The 14,496-nt window shown below is 42.7% G+C and overlaps 1 protein-coding gene across 1 annotated transcript in view; it reads left to right on the plus strand.

Annotated features, from left to right (window-relative positions):
• Nucleotides 1-14,496, plus strand: part of LOC139408568 (voltage-dependent N-type calcium channel subunit alpha-1B-like) — a 228,510-nt gene that overhangs the window by 138,639 nt on the left and 75,375 nt on the right. Inside the window, exons 10-15 of the mRNA XM_071152620.1 lie at nt 775-890; nt 2,087-2,176; nt 10,208-10,297; nt 11,310-11,528; nt 11,691-11,803; nt 14,164-14,276. Coding sequence (XP_071008721.1) covers nt 775-890; nt 2,087-2,176; nt 10,208-10,297; nt 11,310-11,528; nt 11,691-11,803; nt 14,164-14,276 — 741 coding nt within the window. The remainder of the gene's footprint in view (nt 1-774; nt 891-2,086; nt 2,177-10,207; nt 10,298-11,309; nt 11,529-11,690; nt 11,804-14,163; nt 14,277-14,496) is intronic.

The following is a 14,496-nucleotide window of genomic DNA, read 5'->3' on the forward strand; positions in this document are numbered from 1 at the left end:
GTGCAGTATTTCTCAAGTGAAAAAAGTAGCATGAAAACAATTTGTCTGTCGCTGAACACTTAGCTGAAGAATCCCTACTGTTGACCAATGACCACGAAGGGGTGTAGATTTTGGCTCCGAATTTTGGCTTGCCTCGAGAATTTGGGGATTTGTACGAACAGCCGAAAACCCCCCCCGAAGACCAAAACGAACAAAAGCGTCACAAAATGACATCATAATATATGCACAAACTGTTCCAAATTGTTTCAGATGGGAAGCATGCTTTGGGTTCAGGAAGGACAGAAGATATGGAGGACGCACGCACACACAATGCACACACACACACACACACACACACACACACAAAACACAAAACAGAGGAGAGCTAGCCATTCACTGAGAAGGAGATTAGGCTTCCCAGAAAATGTAAACATAGCACCTGACCAGAAACATGTAGCCATACTACGTTACTCTTAACAGGAAGTCTCCTTGTAGGGCTGATCGGAGACATTGTATGCCTGTGTGTTTGTGCGTGGGTGAATAATGCATCCCATATTAAAAGAGACTAAAGAGAGAGAAACAGGGAAGAAGACATTCATCCATGTCTGTTTCTCTCTGAGTTTGGCCCTTCAAAGAGCACTTTCATGATCCATTCCTCCCAGAGAGGAGAGGAAGAGTGGAACACACACAGAGGCTGAAATGCCATAGAAATGAACCTGTATATTCCAATAGGAGTTTAAAGTGTGTGGGTCCATGTGTGTGTGTCCATATATATGTGTGTGTGTGTGTTCACAGGGAGTTTGCCAAAGAAAGAGAGCGTGTGGAGAAGAGGCAAGACTTTCTAAAGCTGCGCAGACAGCAGCAGATAGAGAGAGAGCTGACAGGATACCTGGAGTGGATATGCAAGGCAGGTCAGGCTCACCTCCACTTTTTCTAGTCCGTGTGTGTGTTTTCCACATTTTGTTACATTACAGCCTTATTCTAAAATTGATTAAATAATTTCCCTCATCAATCTACATACAATACCCCATAATGACAAAGCGAAAACAGGTTTTTAGTGTATATTGAGTGACATTTCAGATGTATGTGTATGGGGACAGAGAAAGAGTTAGTTATTTGAAAATAATATAACTCGTTAGATGATTTGTTAAGCCAAATTTTACTCCTGAACTAATTTAGTCTTGACTAAACTAAGGGGCTGAATACTTATGCTTTTTTTTAGTTATACACTTCTTTATGATTATAAAAAATAAAAAAAAGCCCCCCTTTTCTCCCCAATTTCGATCTTGTCTCATCGCTGTAACTCCCCAATGGGCTCGGGAGGCGAAGGTCGAGTCATGCTCCAAACCCGCCAAACTTCGCTTCTTAACACCCGCCCGTTTAACCCGGAAGCCAGCTACACCAATGTTTCGGAGGAAACAACATTCAAATGCCGACCGAGGTCAGCCTACAGGCACCCGGCCCGCTACGAGTAGTCGCTAGAGCGCGATGAGCCAAGTAAAGACCCCCCTGGTCAAACCCTCCACCAACTTGGATGACACTGGGACGATTGTGCACAACCCTACGGGACTACTGTTTTAATCCCACTTTGTAACACAATAAAATGTGAAGGAATCCAAGGGTCTGAATACTTTTGCAAGGCATGTGTGCGTTGTTTCTTTAAATGATGGTGATGTGTATGCACTGTACGTGGGTATGTAGAGTCTTAGAAAAAAGGGCTCTACCTAGAACCTAAAAGGCTTATTTGACTGTCGCCATAGTAAAACCCTTTGAAGAACCGTTTTTGGTTCCAGGTAAAACCCTGTTGTTCCAGGTAGAACTATTTTCGGTGCCATGTAGAACCTCTTCCAAAGAAAAACCCAGAAGGGTTCTCTCATGGGGACAGCAGAAAAACCCTTTTGGAACCCTTTTTTCTAAGAGTGTACAGTGTGTGTGTGTGTGTGTGTGTGTGTGTGTGTGTGTGTATGTGTGTGTGTGTGTGTGTGTGTGTGTGTGAGCGCGTGTTAGCGTGTGAGTATGTGTGTGAGCATGTGAGTATGTGTGTGTGTGAGCATGTGAGTATGTGTGTGTGTGACGTGGTATATAACCCTGTCCTTTCCTGTTCCAGAGGAGGTGCTGCTGGAGGAGGAGGATGAGAACGCGGAGGAGAAGTCCCCTCTGGACGGTGCGTGGTACAAGAGGAAACATAACCTCCCAGGTGAAAAGCGGGCTAGAGGTCCACGCTGTGGCCTTTACCATGGTACCCTACTGGACTACCATGGTACCTTATGGTAAAACAGGCACAGTTAGATACTATTCACCATTCTCATGAATTAGCCTCACCCATTTTCAGATTCAGACTATGTTGCACCATGTCATTCTGTGGTATATAAATCGCTCAATTCGATTCATGCCATATTCAGGGTTCCATGAATGTGGTCTGGTTCTCTTTCACCTGGGTTATAGGGAGTAATACACTATTACAATGTGATAGAGTATCAATGAGTGATTACTAAGATCCAGGGAGACTGCTGTAATGAGATGCTTGTCTCATTCTCTCTCTCTAGTCGGTCTTTCTCGCCCTCTATTTCTATCCTTTATTTCTTAAACTTTCCATCTATGTATTCCCCTTCACTCCACTCTTCTTGCCCTCTCTTCTTTTTTCCTCTTCTCTGTTGTGGGTGGTTCTCTTCTTGTTCTCTATCACTACCCCCTCTCTCTCTCTTCACCTCTCTCTCTTCTCTCCTTCCCTCTTCTTTCTCCCTCTCCCCTTCTCTCTCACTCCCCTCCTCTATCTTCTCTTTCTCTGTCCTCTTCTCTCCTTCCCTCTTCTTTCTCCCTCTCCCCTTCTCTCTCACTCCCCCTCCTCTCTCTTCTCTTTCTCTTTCCTCTTCTCTCCAACGTGGACGGTTCTTCCTGCTCCATCTGGAGTCCAGTCATGTCCCAGCTGTTACTCCCCCCAGCCCCCTGCAGCCGCATGTTGTGTTATGTCCATACTCTCAGCCAATTAGGTCTGGTGTGGGAGCCAGGGTTAATTAGGGGGATTTAGAGAGATGACTTAATTGGATTAGGGCTGTACGATACATACGCGCACACACAAACACACAAGCACAAATCTACACACACACTCACACACATTTCTCAGGTTAGATGACAGAACTGATGGCTTGTCTACATATTTTGTCTACATCTTCCTTTGTTTAATAACTTAATTACATGATGCAGATTGTTATGCCACTGAATAATATTGTTAAAGTTGAAAATGTCGACGTGGCCAAGGGATATTGAATGGCAGGTTCAAGTTCTGTTGACACATGCACAAGTACAGTCAAATGCTCAACTTGCAAGATCTACACAACAGGCAGTAATCAATGTCAAAATAGTATAATTCATAAAATAACACATTTATATAATAAAGAAAACATGAGAAATAAGAAACGTTTTAAAAGTTTTTACAATGTGCAGGAATACTGGAGTATATGAAGTAGATATGTAATGTTTCCACCTCGCCCATCTGAGTGCAAGCGAGCTAATATAAGACAGGTAAATTGCCGAACCTGACGTTAGGGCTGGAAAATGCCAGTGTACCTGTTTTTACATGACAAATTTGTAAAATAATGTGCGTTTGACACTAGCACCGCCTTAACGCCAGCCGGAAGGGTTTTGTATACTAGTAATATACTAGTGGTAATATATACAGTACCAGTCAAAAGTTTGGACACATACTCATTCAAGGGTTTGAAGACATCAAAACTATGAAAGAACAGATATGGAAACATGTCATGTTAAACAAATCAAAAAAGTGTTAAATAAATGTAAATATATATTTATTTGAGGTTCTTCAAAGTAGCCACCCTTTGCCTTTGACAGCTTTGTACACTCTTGGCATTCTCTCAACCAGCTTTGTGTGGAATGCTTTTCCAACAGTCATGAAGGAGTTCCCACATATGCTGAGCACTTGTTGGCTGCTTTTCCTTCACTCTGCGGTCCAACTCATCCCAAGCCATCTCAATTGGGTTGAGGTCAGGTGATTTTGGAGACCAGGTCATCTGATGCAGCACTCCATTACTCTCCTTCTTGGTCAAATAGCCCTTACACAGCCTGAAGGTGTTTTTTGTGTCATTGTCCCTCAACAAACTTCACTGGACATTATGCAAACTGTAAACTACATATCCTGAGAAAATAATGCAAAAATAATTTAGACGGATACGGTGACTGAGTTCATAAGGAAGTGTGTAGGAAATGTAGTACCCACTGTGTCTATTAAAACCTACCCTAACCAGAAACTGTGAATAGATGGGAGCATTCGCGCGAAACTGAAACAAACCATCGCATTTAACCATGGCAAGGCGACTGGTAATATGGCAGAATATAAACAGTGTAGTTATTCACCCCGCAAGGCAATCAAACAAGCTAAACGTCAGTATAGAGAGAAAGTGTAGTCTCAATTCAACGGCTCAGACACGAGACGTATGTGGCAGGGACTACAGACAAAAACGGACTACAAAAGGAAAACCAGCCACGTCGTCGAGACCGATGTCTTGCTTCCGGACAGGCAAAACACATTCTTCGCATGCTTTGAGAGTAACACAGTACCACCAACGCAGCCTGCTGCCAAGGACTGTGGGCTCTCCTTCTCTGTGGCCGACGTGAGTAAAACATTTAAACGTGTTAACCCTCGCAAGGCTCCCGGCTTTAAACTGCATCTCCCTATCCCAGTCTGCTGTCCCTACATGCTTCAAGATGGCCACCATTGTTCCTGTATCCAAGAAGGCAAAGGTAACTGAAGTTAATGAATATCGCCCCGTAGCACTCACCTCTGGTATCATGAAGTGCTTTGAGAGACTAGTCAAGGTTCATATCACCTCTACCTTGTCTACCACCCCCTAACCCACTTCAATTTGCTTACCGGCCAATAGATCCACAGACGATGCAATTGCCATCACTCTGCACACTGCCCTCTCCCATCTGGACAAGAGGAATACCTATGTAAGAATGCTGTTTAATGACAATATATCAGCATTCAACACCATAGTACCCTCCAAGTTCATCATCAAGCTGGAAGCCCTGGTTCTGAACCCTGCCCTGTGAAACTGGGTCCTGGACTTCCTGACGGGCCGCCCCCAGGTGGTGAAGGTAGGAAACATCACCTCCACTCCGCTGATCCTCAACACTGGGGCACCACAAGGGTACGTGCTCAGCCCCCTCCTGTACTCCCTGTTCACCCATGACTGCATGGCCATGAACGCCTCCAACTCAATCATTAAGTTTGCAGATGAGACAACAGTAGTAGGCTTGATTACCAAAGATGACGAGACAGCCTACAGGGAGGAGGTGAGAGCTCTGGGAGTGTGGTGCCTGGAAAACAATCTCAACAAAACGAAGGAGATGATCGTGGAGGTAAGGAAACAGTAGAGGGTGCACCCCCCTATCTACATCAATGGAACCACAGTGGAGAAGGTGGAAAGTTTCAAGTTCCTTGGTGTACACATCACTGACAAACTGAAATGGACCTCCCACACAGACAATGTGATGAAGAAGGTGCAACAGAGCCTCTTCAACCTCAGGAGGCTAAAGAAATGTGGCTTGTCATCTAAAACCCTCACACATCTTTACAGATTAACAATTGAAAGCATCCTGTCGGGCTGTATCACCGCCTGGTACGGCAACTGCACCGCCCGCAACCATAAGGCTCTCCATAGGGTGGTGCGGTCTGCCAAACGCATTACCGGGGGCAAACTACCCGCCCTCCAGGACACCTATAGCACCCGATGTTACAGGAAGGCCAAAAAACAAAAGACATCAACCTCCTGAGCCACTGCCTGTTTATCCCGTTATCATCCAGAAGGTGAGGTCAGTACAGTTGCATCAAAGCTGGGGCCGAGAGACTGAAAAACAGCTTCTATCTCAAGGCCTTCAGACTGTTAAACAGCCATCACTAGCACATTAGAGGCTGCTGTCTATAGATACAGACTAGAAATCACTGGCTACTTTAAGGAATGGAACACTAGTCATTTTAGTAATGTTTACGAACCACACATCACTCATCTCATCTATACTGTATTTATACTATTATAAGGTATCTTAGTCACATAATAATGTTTACATATCTGGCATTACTCATCTATGATATGTATGTATGATATGTACAGTTGATGTACATACACCTTAGCCAAATACATTTAAATTCCCTGTCTTAGGTCAGTTAGGATCACACTTTATTTTAAGAATGTGAAATGTCAGAATAATAGTTGAGATAGTGATTGTTTTCAGCTTTTATTTCTTTCATCACATTCCCCGTGGTTCAGAAGTTTACATACTCAATTAGTATTTGGTAGCATTGATTTTAAATTGTTTAACTTGGGTCAACCATTTTGGGTAGCCTTCCACAAGCTTCCCACAACATGGTGGGTGAATTTTGGCCCATTCCTCCTGACAGAGCTGGTGTAACTGAGTCAGGTTTGTAGGCCTCCTTGCTTGCACATGCTTTTTCAGTTCTGCCCACAAATTCTCTATAGAATTGAGGTCAGGTATTTGTGATGGCCATTCCAATACCTTGACTTTGTTGTCCAACTTTGGCAGTATGCTTGGGGTCATTGTCCATTTTGAATACCCATTTGTGACCAAGCTTTAACTTCCTGACTGATGTCTTGAGATGTTGCTTCAATATATCCACATAATTTTCCATCCTCATGATTTGATCTATTTTGTGAAGTGCACCAGTCCCTCCTGCAGCAAAGCACCCCCACAACATGATGCTGCCACCCCCGTGCTTCACGGTTGGGATGGTGTTCTTCGGCTTGCAAGCCTCCCCCTTTTTTCTTCAATCATAATGATGGTCATTATGGCCAAACAGTTCTATTTTTGTTTCATCAGAGCAGAGGACATTTCTCCAAAAAGTACGATCTTTGTCCGCATGTGCAGTTGCAAACCGTACTCTGGCTTTTTTATGGTGGTTTTGGAGCCGTGGCTTCTTCCTTGCTGAGCGGCCTTTCAGGTTCTGTCGATATAGGACTCGTTTTACCGTGGGTATAGATACTTTTGTACCGGTTTCCTCCAGCATCTTCACAAGGACCTTTGCTGTTGTTCTGGGATTGATTTGCACTTTTCTCACCAAAGTATGCTCATCTCTAGAAGACAGAACACGTCTCCTTCATGAGCGGTATGACGGCTGCGTGGTCCCATGGTGTTTATACTTGTGTACTATTGTTTGTACAGATGAACACGGTTTTTTCAGGCGTTTGGAAATTGCTCCCAAGGATGAACCAGACTTGTGGAGGTCTACAATTTTTTTTCTGAGGTCTTGGCTGATTCCTTTTGATTTTCCCATGATGTCAAGCAAAGAGGCACTGTGTTTGAAGGTAGGCCTTGAAATACATCCACAGGTACACCTCCAATTGACTCAAATGATGTCAATTAGACTTTCAGAAGCTTCTAAAGCCATGACATAATTTTCTGGAGTTTTCCAAGCTATTTTTCCAAGCTAAGGCACAGTCAACGTATGTAAACTTCTGACCCACTGGAATTGTGATACAGTGAGTTAAATAATCTGTCTGTAAACAATTGTTGGAAAAATTACTTGTGTGTAAACTTCCGACTTCAACTGTATATACTGTTTTCTATACTATTCTACTGTATCGTAGTCCGTTCACTCTGACATCGATCGTCTATATTTATGTAGTCTTAATTCATTCCTACTTAGATTTGTGTGTATTGGGTATATGTTGTGTAATTTCTTAGATATTACTTGTTAGTAATTACTGCTCTGTCGGAGCTAGAAGCACAAGCATTTTGCTACACCGGCAATAATATCTGCTAATCGCTTGTATGTGACCAATGCATTTTGATTTGATTTGAAGAAACTTTTAAAGTTATTTTAGTTTTCCCCATAGACTGACCTTCATGTCTTAAAGTAATGATGGACTGTCGTTTCTCTTTGCTTATTTGAGCTGTTCTTGCCATAATATGGACTTGGTCTTTTACTAAATAGGGCTATCTTCTGTATACCACCCCTACCTTGTCACAGCACAACTGATTGGCTGAAACGCATTAAGAAGGACAGGAATTCCACAAATTAACTTTTAACTTTGCACACCTGTTAATTGAAATGAGTTCCAGGTGACTACGTCATGAAGCTGGTTGAGAGAATGCCAAGAGTGTGCAAAGCTGGCATCAAGGCAAAGGGTGGCTACTTTGAATAATCTCAATATAAAATGTATTTTTTGGTTACTACATGATTCCATATGTGTTATTTCATTGTTTTGATGTCTTCACTATTGTTCTACAATGTAGAAAATAGTAAAAATAAAGAAAAACCCTTGAATGAGTAGGCGTGTCCAAACCTTTGACTGGTTCTGTATATCATACAAGGACAATATTCACAAATTCTATGGCACAATGGCAGAGTCATGTCTCAAGTGTACAACTAATAAGGCCTCAATAATCCATGCTTTCTGGGAATGCTATATAGTCCAGAAGTTGTGGGAAGACCTAAAAAGTTGGCTGTCAGAATGATTACAATGTAAACTTACATTGAAACTTACATTGAATCTGTCTCTCTGCATATTTCAAGACATGGCATATGGGGCTGTAGTGAGATACTCAATGACCTGGACAATTCTTTTCTCATCACTCATCTTGAAAAACGTATACTAAGTATTTGGAAGTCAGTCAATTCGCCATCATTGACACACTTCGGAGGGAATCCAGGACTTTTGATTGGAGAAGCATCCAACCTTCACTGTGGGCCCGATGTTGGCAAAGTATTTCATGATGAAGCCGGTGACGAGGGTGGTTAGATCGACAACGCTATCGGTGGAGTCCCGGAACATGTTCCTGTCAGCGTTAGCAAAGCAGTCCTGTAGCATTGCCATCTATTAGGACGACCATTTTTCAGTGGAGCGCGTCCTGTTTACCTCCTGTTTTGAGCTTTTGTCTATAAAGGGGAAGCAGGAGTATAGAGTTGTTGTCAGATTTGCCGAAGGGGGACCAGGGAGGGCCTCGTGTGCTTGCTTGTGACTAAAAGTGGTCCAGGACTTTATTACACCGAGTGGCAAAGGAGAATTGTTGTTAGAAGTTGGGCATCACTTGTTTTAGTGATGCGGAATTATATTATTTGCATCAAGAAAAGCAAGCTTTGGGTGCATGGTTTCCTGCATGTTTATAGCCTCGTACAGTTCGTCAAGTGCCAGCTTTCTGTTGTTTTCCTGAGCTGGAATGGATACAGCAGTTATGATAACAGAGGAAAACTCTCTCGGGAGGTAGAAGGGTTGGCATTTGACCATCAGGTATTCCAAGACGGGTGAACAATAGGTTGAGACTATCACTAGAGTCAGAACACCAGTTTGTTGATGAAGAGACATATCCGTCCCCCTCTGGTTGTCCCTGAATCCGATGTCCTGTCCCCTCGATGAGTATCTTGTACAAATGCCATTTTTCAGTAAAACAGAGGAAAATGTAGTTACGAGCGTCACGTTGATAGCAAATCCGCAATTGGAGGACATCCATCTTATCAAGTGACTATGCACATTGTGGTTATGTGCCTTCCTCAAGGGCACATCGACAGATTCTCCTTGTCAGCTTCGGGAGTGAACTACCAATCGTTCGGTCACAGGAACCCTGCTCTAACCACTAGGCTACTTGCTGCATGGAGTGCAGGTGACTGCATTGTGCAAATGCCAAACATTGCTGACCGAGCAAAGATACAGTTGCTGGAAGGGATGGAGAGAAATTAAAGGACAGATTTATAGGTAAAGATCCAAACGCTGGAGCGTTGTCAATCTGTCTGTCGTTCTATTAAACACCTTATCGGTTCTCTCTATTTCACCATTTACTCATAACTCTCCAGAGAATTAAGATGTTGCTCCGATCCTCATTCATAGAGAACATAAGCAGAGCTCATTTTTCCTCTGAGCAGAGCATTGAAGAGGTACTCTAGATTCTAGAAGGGTTGTAGAGCTTTTGTGACATTGACGGTCATGTGACGATCACATTCATGCACCGCAGTTTTTCATTTCAAGGCTGACTTGAAGCGGAAGCTAGAATCGGTGAATGAAAAACGTGATTGATGCCCACTATTCATTGCATCCAATTAGCCCACACTTATGGGGGAGGGGTATGGTGGGTGTGTGTGTGCGTGTGCGTGCGTGCGTGCGTGCGCTTGGCAGCACATACATATGTGTGTATGTAAATGTCCATGTGTGTGTACATATCCTTACTCCTGCCTCTCTGCTGTGCTGTGTGTGTGCAGTGTTGAAACGAGGCAAGGTAAAGAAGAGTAAGAATGACCTGATTGGTGCTGAGGAGGGAGAGGATCACTTCACTGACATGTCCTCTGTTGGTAAGACTCAACCGTCCTGTACTCCTATCTGACTGACCAGTCAACTGTCTGACTGACCCCAACCTTCACATTTGACCTTAACTGACTAAATCAACCTTTGGCTAACACTGACCTTTTAGATAAGTTGAGCTTGTCCTCACAGCTTGTACCGTATCTAGGCTATTGGGAAAAGGTGTCATGTTCCCTTTCTGGTGACATTTGGCCTATTAAAATGTTTTCCTATACTTCATGCATCTTTTTAATGCCTCGATGTACTTAACTGTTATCTCTGGTATGTAAACACAAATAACAACACTCACAGTATCATAGTCAGAGGTTTAGCTTGTTTTACTGATTCTTTGTATCAAATCAAATTGTATCTGTCACATACGCATGTTTAGCGGTGTAGTGAAATGCTTGTGTTTCTAGCTCCAACAGTGCCGTAATATCTAACAATTCACAACAATACACATAATACACACAAACCTAAAAGTAAAAGTGTCATGGGGATGCAGGCTTTACACAGTCAAATCTTATATCAACATTTTTCCTGTTCTAGACTAAAGATCCAATTTCACTCTCATTGAGGCAGATTACATAACCTTTTAATGCAAAAAAATTGCACATTTTCAGAGTGGAAAGTGAGAATTGAGGATACATTTTTGCCTTTGTCATTTGCGTCTTATCCATTTTAGTCTTAGTCGTGAAGGTCTTTCAATTAGCAAAGAAGCTTGGATTTATTCAGGTGGAATGTAGAGCGAGAGTCTAAATATGGAGCTTCTAGTGCGGTTGATTACAGCCTGAAGTAGCCTCAATACTCTTATACTGTTCCCCCTCAGATTCAGAAATACAGACTTAATGCTGGATGCCAATAGTTGTCTTTGTAAACTATTAGAACATGTAATATAATGTTAAATCACCCTAGACTTGCGGATGATGACTTGATAATGATGAACAGTAAATCCCTTTAGGGAATGTGACGTGATGTACAGCATGATACACCTTTCTGTGCTGACTTCCCTACTTTCCCTAGCCCCCCCAGGCTCTCCGTTTGGCCGAGCCAGTGTGAAGAGCAGTAAGCTGGAGAGCTCGTCCTACTTCCGCCGCAAGGAGAGGAGAATGCGTTTCTTCATCCGTCGCATGGTCAAAGCCCAGAGCTTCTACTGGATAGTACTATGTCTGGTGGGCCTCAACACACTGTGTGTGGCCATCGTCCACTACGACCAGCCTGAGTGGCTCACCACTGCTCTCTGTAAGTCACACACACACGTGTGTATGCACACCAGGCACGTGCACACACACAGATGCCTACACACACATGCACAAATACACACACATTCACAATCAAATGGATGATTATTAGTAGCTGATGCATTTAGTCATTGATGGTTCTCCATCCCCCCTGGAACCCCAGACCTGGCAGAGTTTGTGTTCCTGGGTCTGTTCCTGTCTGAGATGAGCCTGAAGATGTATGGCCTGGGAGCCAGGAACTACTTCCATTCCTCTTTCAACTGCTTCGACTTTAGTGTAAGTCACCATAAATGCCTGTGCAATACCTTTAAGAGCTAATTAATCTGTCTCAGATACAGATGCTTACTTAATTTGACTTACATGGCAACTGGATACATTTTTTATATGATAATTAAATGTTGAATTGTTTGATGTTAAATGTTGAATTGAATCAATTGATTGAATTGGTTGGTCCTCTGTAGCTCAGTTGGTAGAGCATGGTGCTTGTAATGCCAGGATAGTGAGTTTGATTCTCCGGACCACCCATACATAAAATGAATGCACTCATGACTGTAAGTTGCTTGGGATCAAAGCGTCTGCTAAAAAGTATTTAGACCCCTTGACTTTTACCACATTTTGTTACGTTACAGCCTTATGCTAAAATTTATGAAATAAATACAAATCCTCAGCAATCTACACACAATTACCCATAATACCCCATTAAAAACAAGTTCTTAATTTTTATTGCAAATGTATTAAAAACAAAAAACAACTTATTGACATAAGTATTCAGACCCTTTGCTATGAGACTCGAAATTGAGCTCAGGTGCATCCTGTTTCCATGGATTATCCTTGATGGTTCTACAACTTGATTGGAGTCAACCTGTGGTAAATTCAATTGATTGTACATTATTTGGAAAGGCACACACCTATCTGTATAATGTTGACAGTTGATAAAAAAAACCAAGCCATGAGGTCGAAGGAATTGTCCGTAGAGCTCCGAGACAGGATTGTGTCGAGGCACAGATCTGCGGAAGGGTACCAAAACATTTCTGCAATATTAAAGGTCCCCAAGAACACAGTGGCCTCCATCATTCTTAAATGGAAGACGTTTGGAAGTCCTGGCCAAACTGAGCAATCGGGGGAGAAGGGCCTTGGTCAGGGAGGTGACCAGTCAGGGATGGTCACTCTGACAGAGCTCCAGAGTTCCTCTGTGGAGATAGGAGGACCTTCCAGAAGGACTACTATCTCCGCAGCACTCCACCAATCAGGTCTTTATGGTAGAGTAGCCAGACGGAAGACACTCCTCTGTAAAAGGCACATGACAGCCCGCTTGGAGTTTGCCAAAAGGCACCTAAAGACTCTCAGACCATGAGAAACAGGATTCTCTGATAAAACCAAGATTGAACTCTTTGGCCTGAATGCCAAGCATCACTTCTGAAGGGAACCTGGCACAATCCCTATGGTGAAGCATGGTGGTGGCAGCAGCATGCTGTGTGGATGTTTTTCAGCAGCAGGGACTGGGAGACTAGTCAGGATCGAAGCAAAGATGAACGGAGCAAAGTTCAGAGAGCTCCTTGATGAAAACCTGCTCCACATTGCTCAGGACCTCAGACTGGGGCGAAGGTTTACCTTCCAACCGGACAACAGCCTTAAGCACACAGCAGAGACAACACAGGAGTGGCTTCGGGACAAGTCTCTGAATGTATTTGAGTTGCCCAGGCAGATCCCAAACTTGAACTCAATCGAACATCTCTGGTGAGACCTGAAAATAGCTGTGCAGCGACACTCCCCATCCAACCTGACAAAGCTTGAGAGGATCTGCAGAGAAGAATAGGAGAAAATCCCCAAATACTGGTGTGCCAAGCTTGTAGCATCATACCCAAGAAGCCTCGAGGCTGTAATCACTGCCAAAGGTGCTTCAACAAAGTACTGAGTAAAGGGTCTGAGTACTTATGTAAAAGTGATATTTCCATTTGAAATGTTTAATAAATTAGCAAAAAATGTATTCATTATTGTTTTTGCTTAGTCTTTATGGGGTATTGTATGTAGATTGATAGGGGGGAAAAGTCATCTTTTAGAATAAGGCTGTAACTTACCAAAATGTGAAAAAGGTTGAGGGGTCTGAATACTTTCTGAATGGACTGTGTGTATGTATACAGTACATATCATAGTATTAGTTGTTTTACTATTTTCCCCATTGTAGAATAACTGACACAACTGATTGGCTCAAAGATGGAGATGGAAAGATGGAAATAAATTCCACAAATTAACTTTTAACAAAGCACAACTGTTAATTGAAATGCATTCCAGGTGACTACCTCATGAAGCTGGTTGAGAGAATAGTCTGCAAAGCTGGCACCAAGGCAAACGGTGGCTACTTTGAAGAATCTCAAATATAAAATATATTTTGATTTGTTTATCAATTTTTTGGTTACTGCATGATTCCATGTGTTATTTCATGGTTTTGATGTCTTCGCAATTATTCTACAATGTAGAAAATAGTCAAAATAAGAAAAACACTTGAATGAGTAGGTGTGTCCAAACTTTTGACTGGTACTGTATAATCAGTGACAGTGATTAGCTGCTGAGTAGCAAGTAGTAGCTACTTTGTTACAGTAGCTCTTTCGCCTTTTCTCCTGTCCTCTTCTCCACAGGTGATAATAGGGAGTATACTTGAGGTGGTGTGGTCGATGATCAAACCAGGGGCATCCTATGGCATTAGTGTGCTGAGGGCTCTTCGTCTGCTCAGGTTATTCAAATTTACCAAGTGAGTGAACACACATTTCTCATACAAGATATCAACATACATTCAGAATCAAATGTGGTGAATGTTTTATACTCACTAGATTAGTCAATAATCATGTGATTCACAACAAAAATGGAAAATGTGGATCTATTTACCGGTAGTACCACAATCAACCCTCCCACCATCCTTTCCTCCCTATATTCCCCTTGTCCATTCACCACTATCTCCATCTCTTTCTCTC

Source organism: Oncorhynchus clarkii, chromosome 5 (genome assembly GCF_045791955.1).
Source record: "Oncorhynchus clarkii lewisi isolate Uvic-CL-2024 chromosome 5, UVic_Ocla_1.0, whole genome shotgun sequence".
Lineage (NCBI taxonomy): Eukaryota > Metazoa > Chordata > Actinopteri > Salmoniformes > Salmonidae > Oncorhynchus > Oncorhynchus clarkii.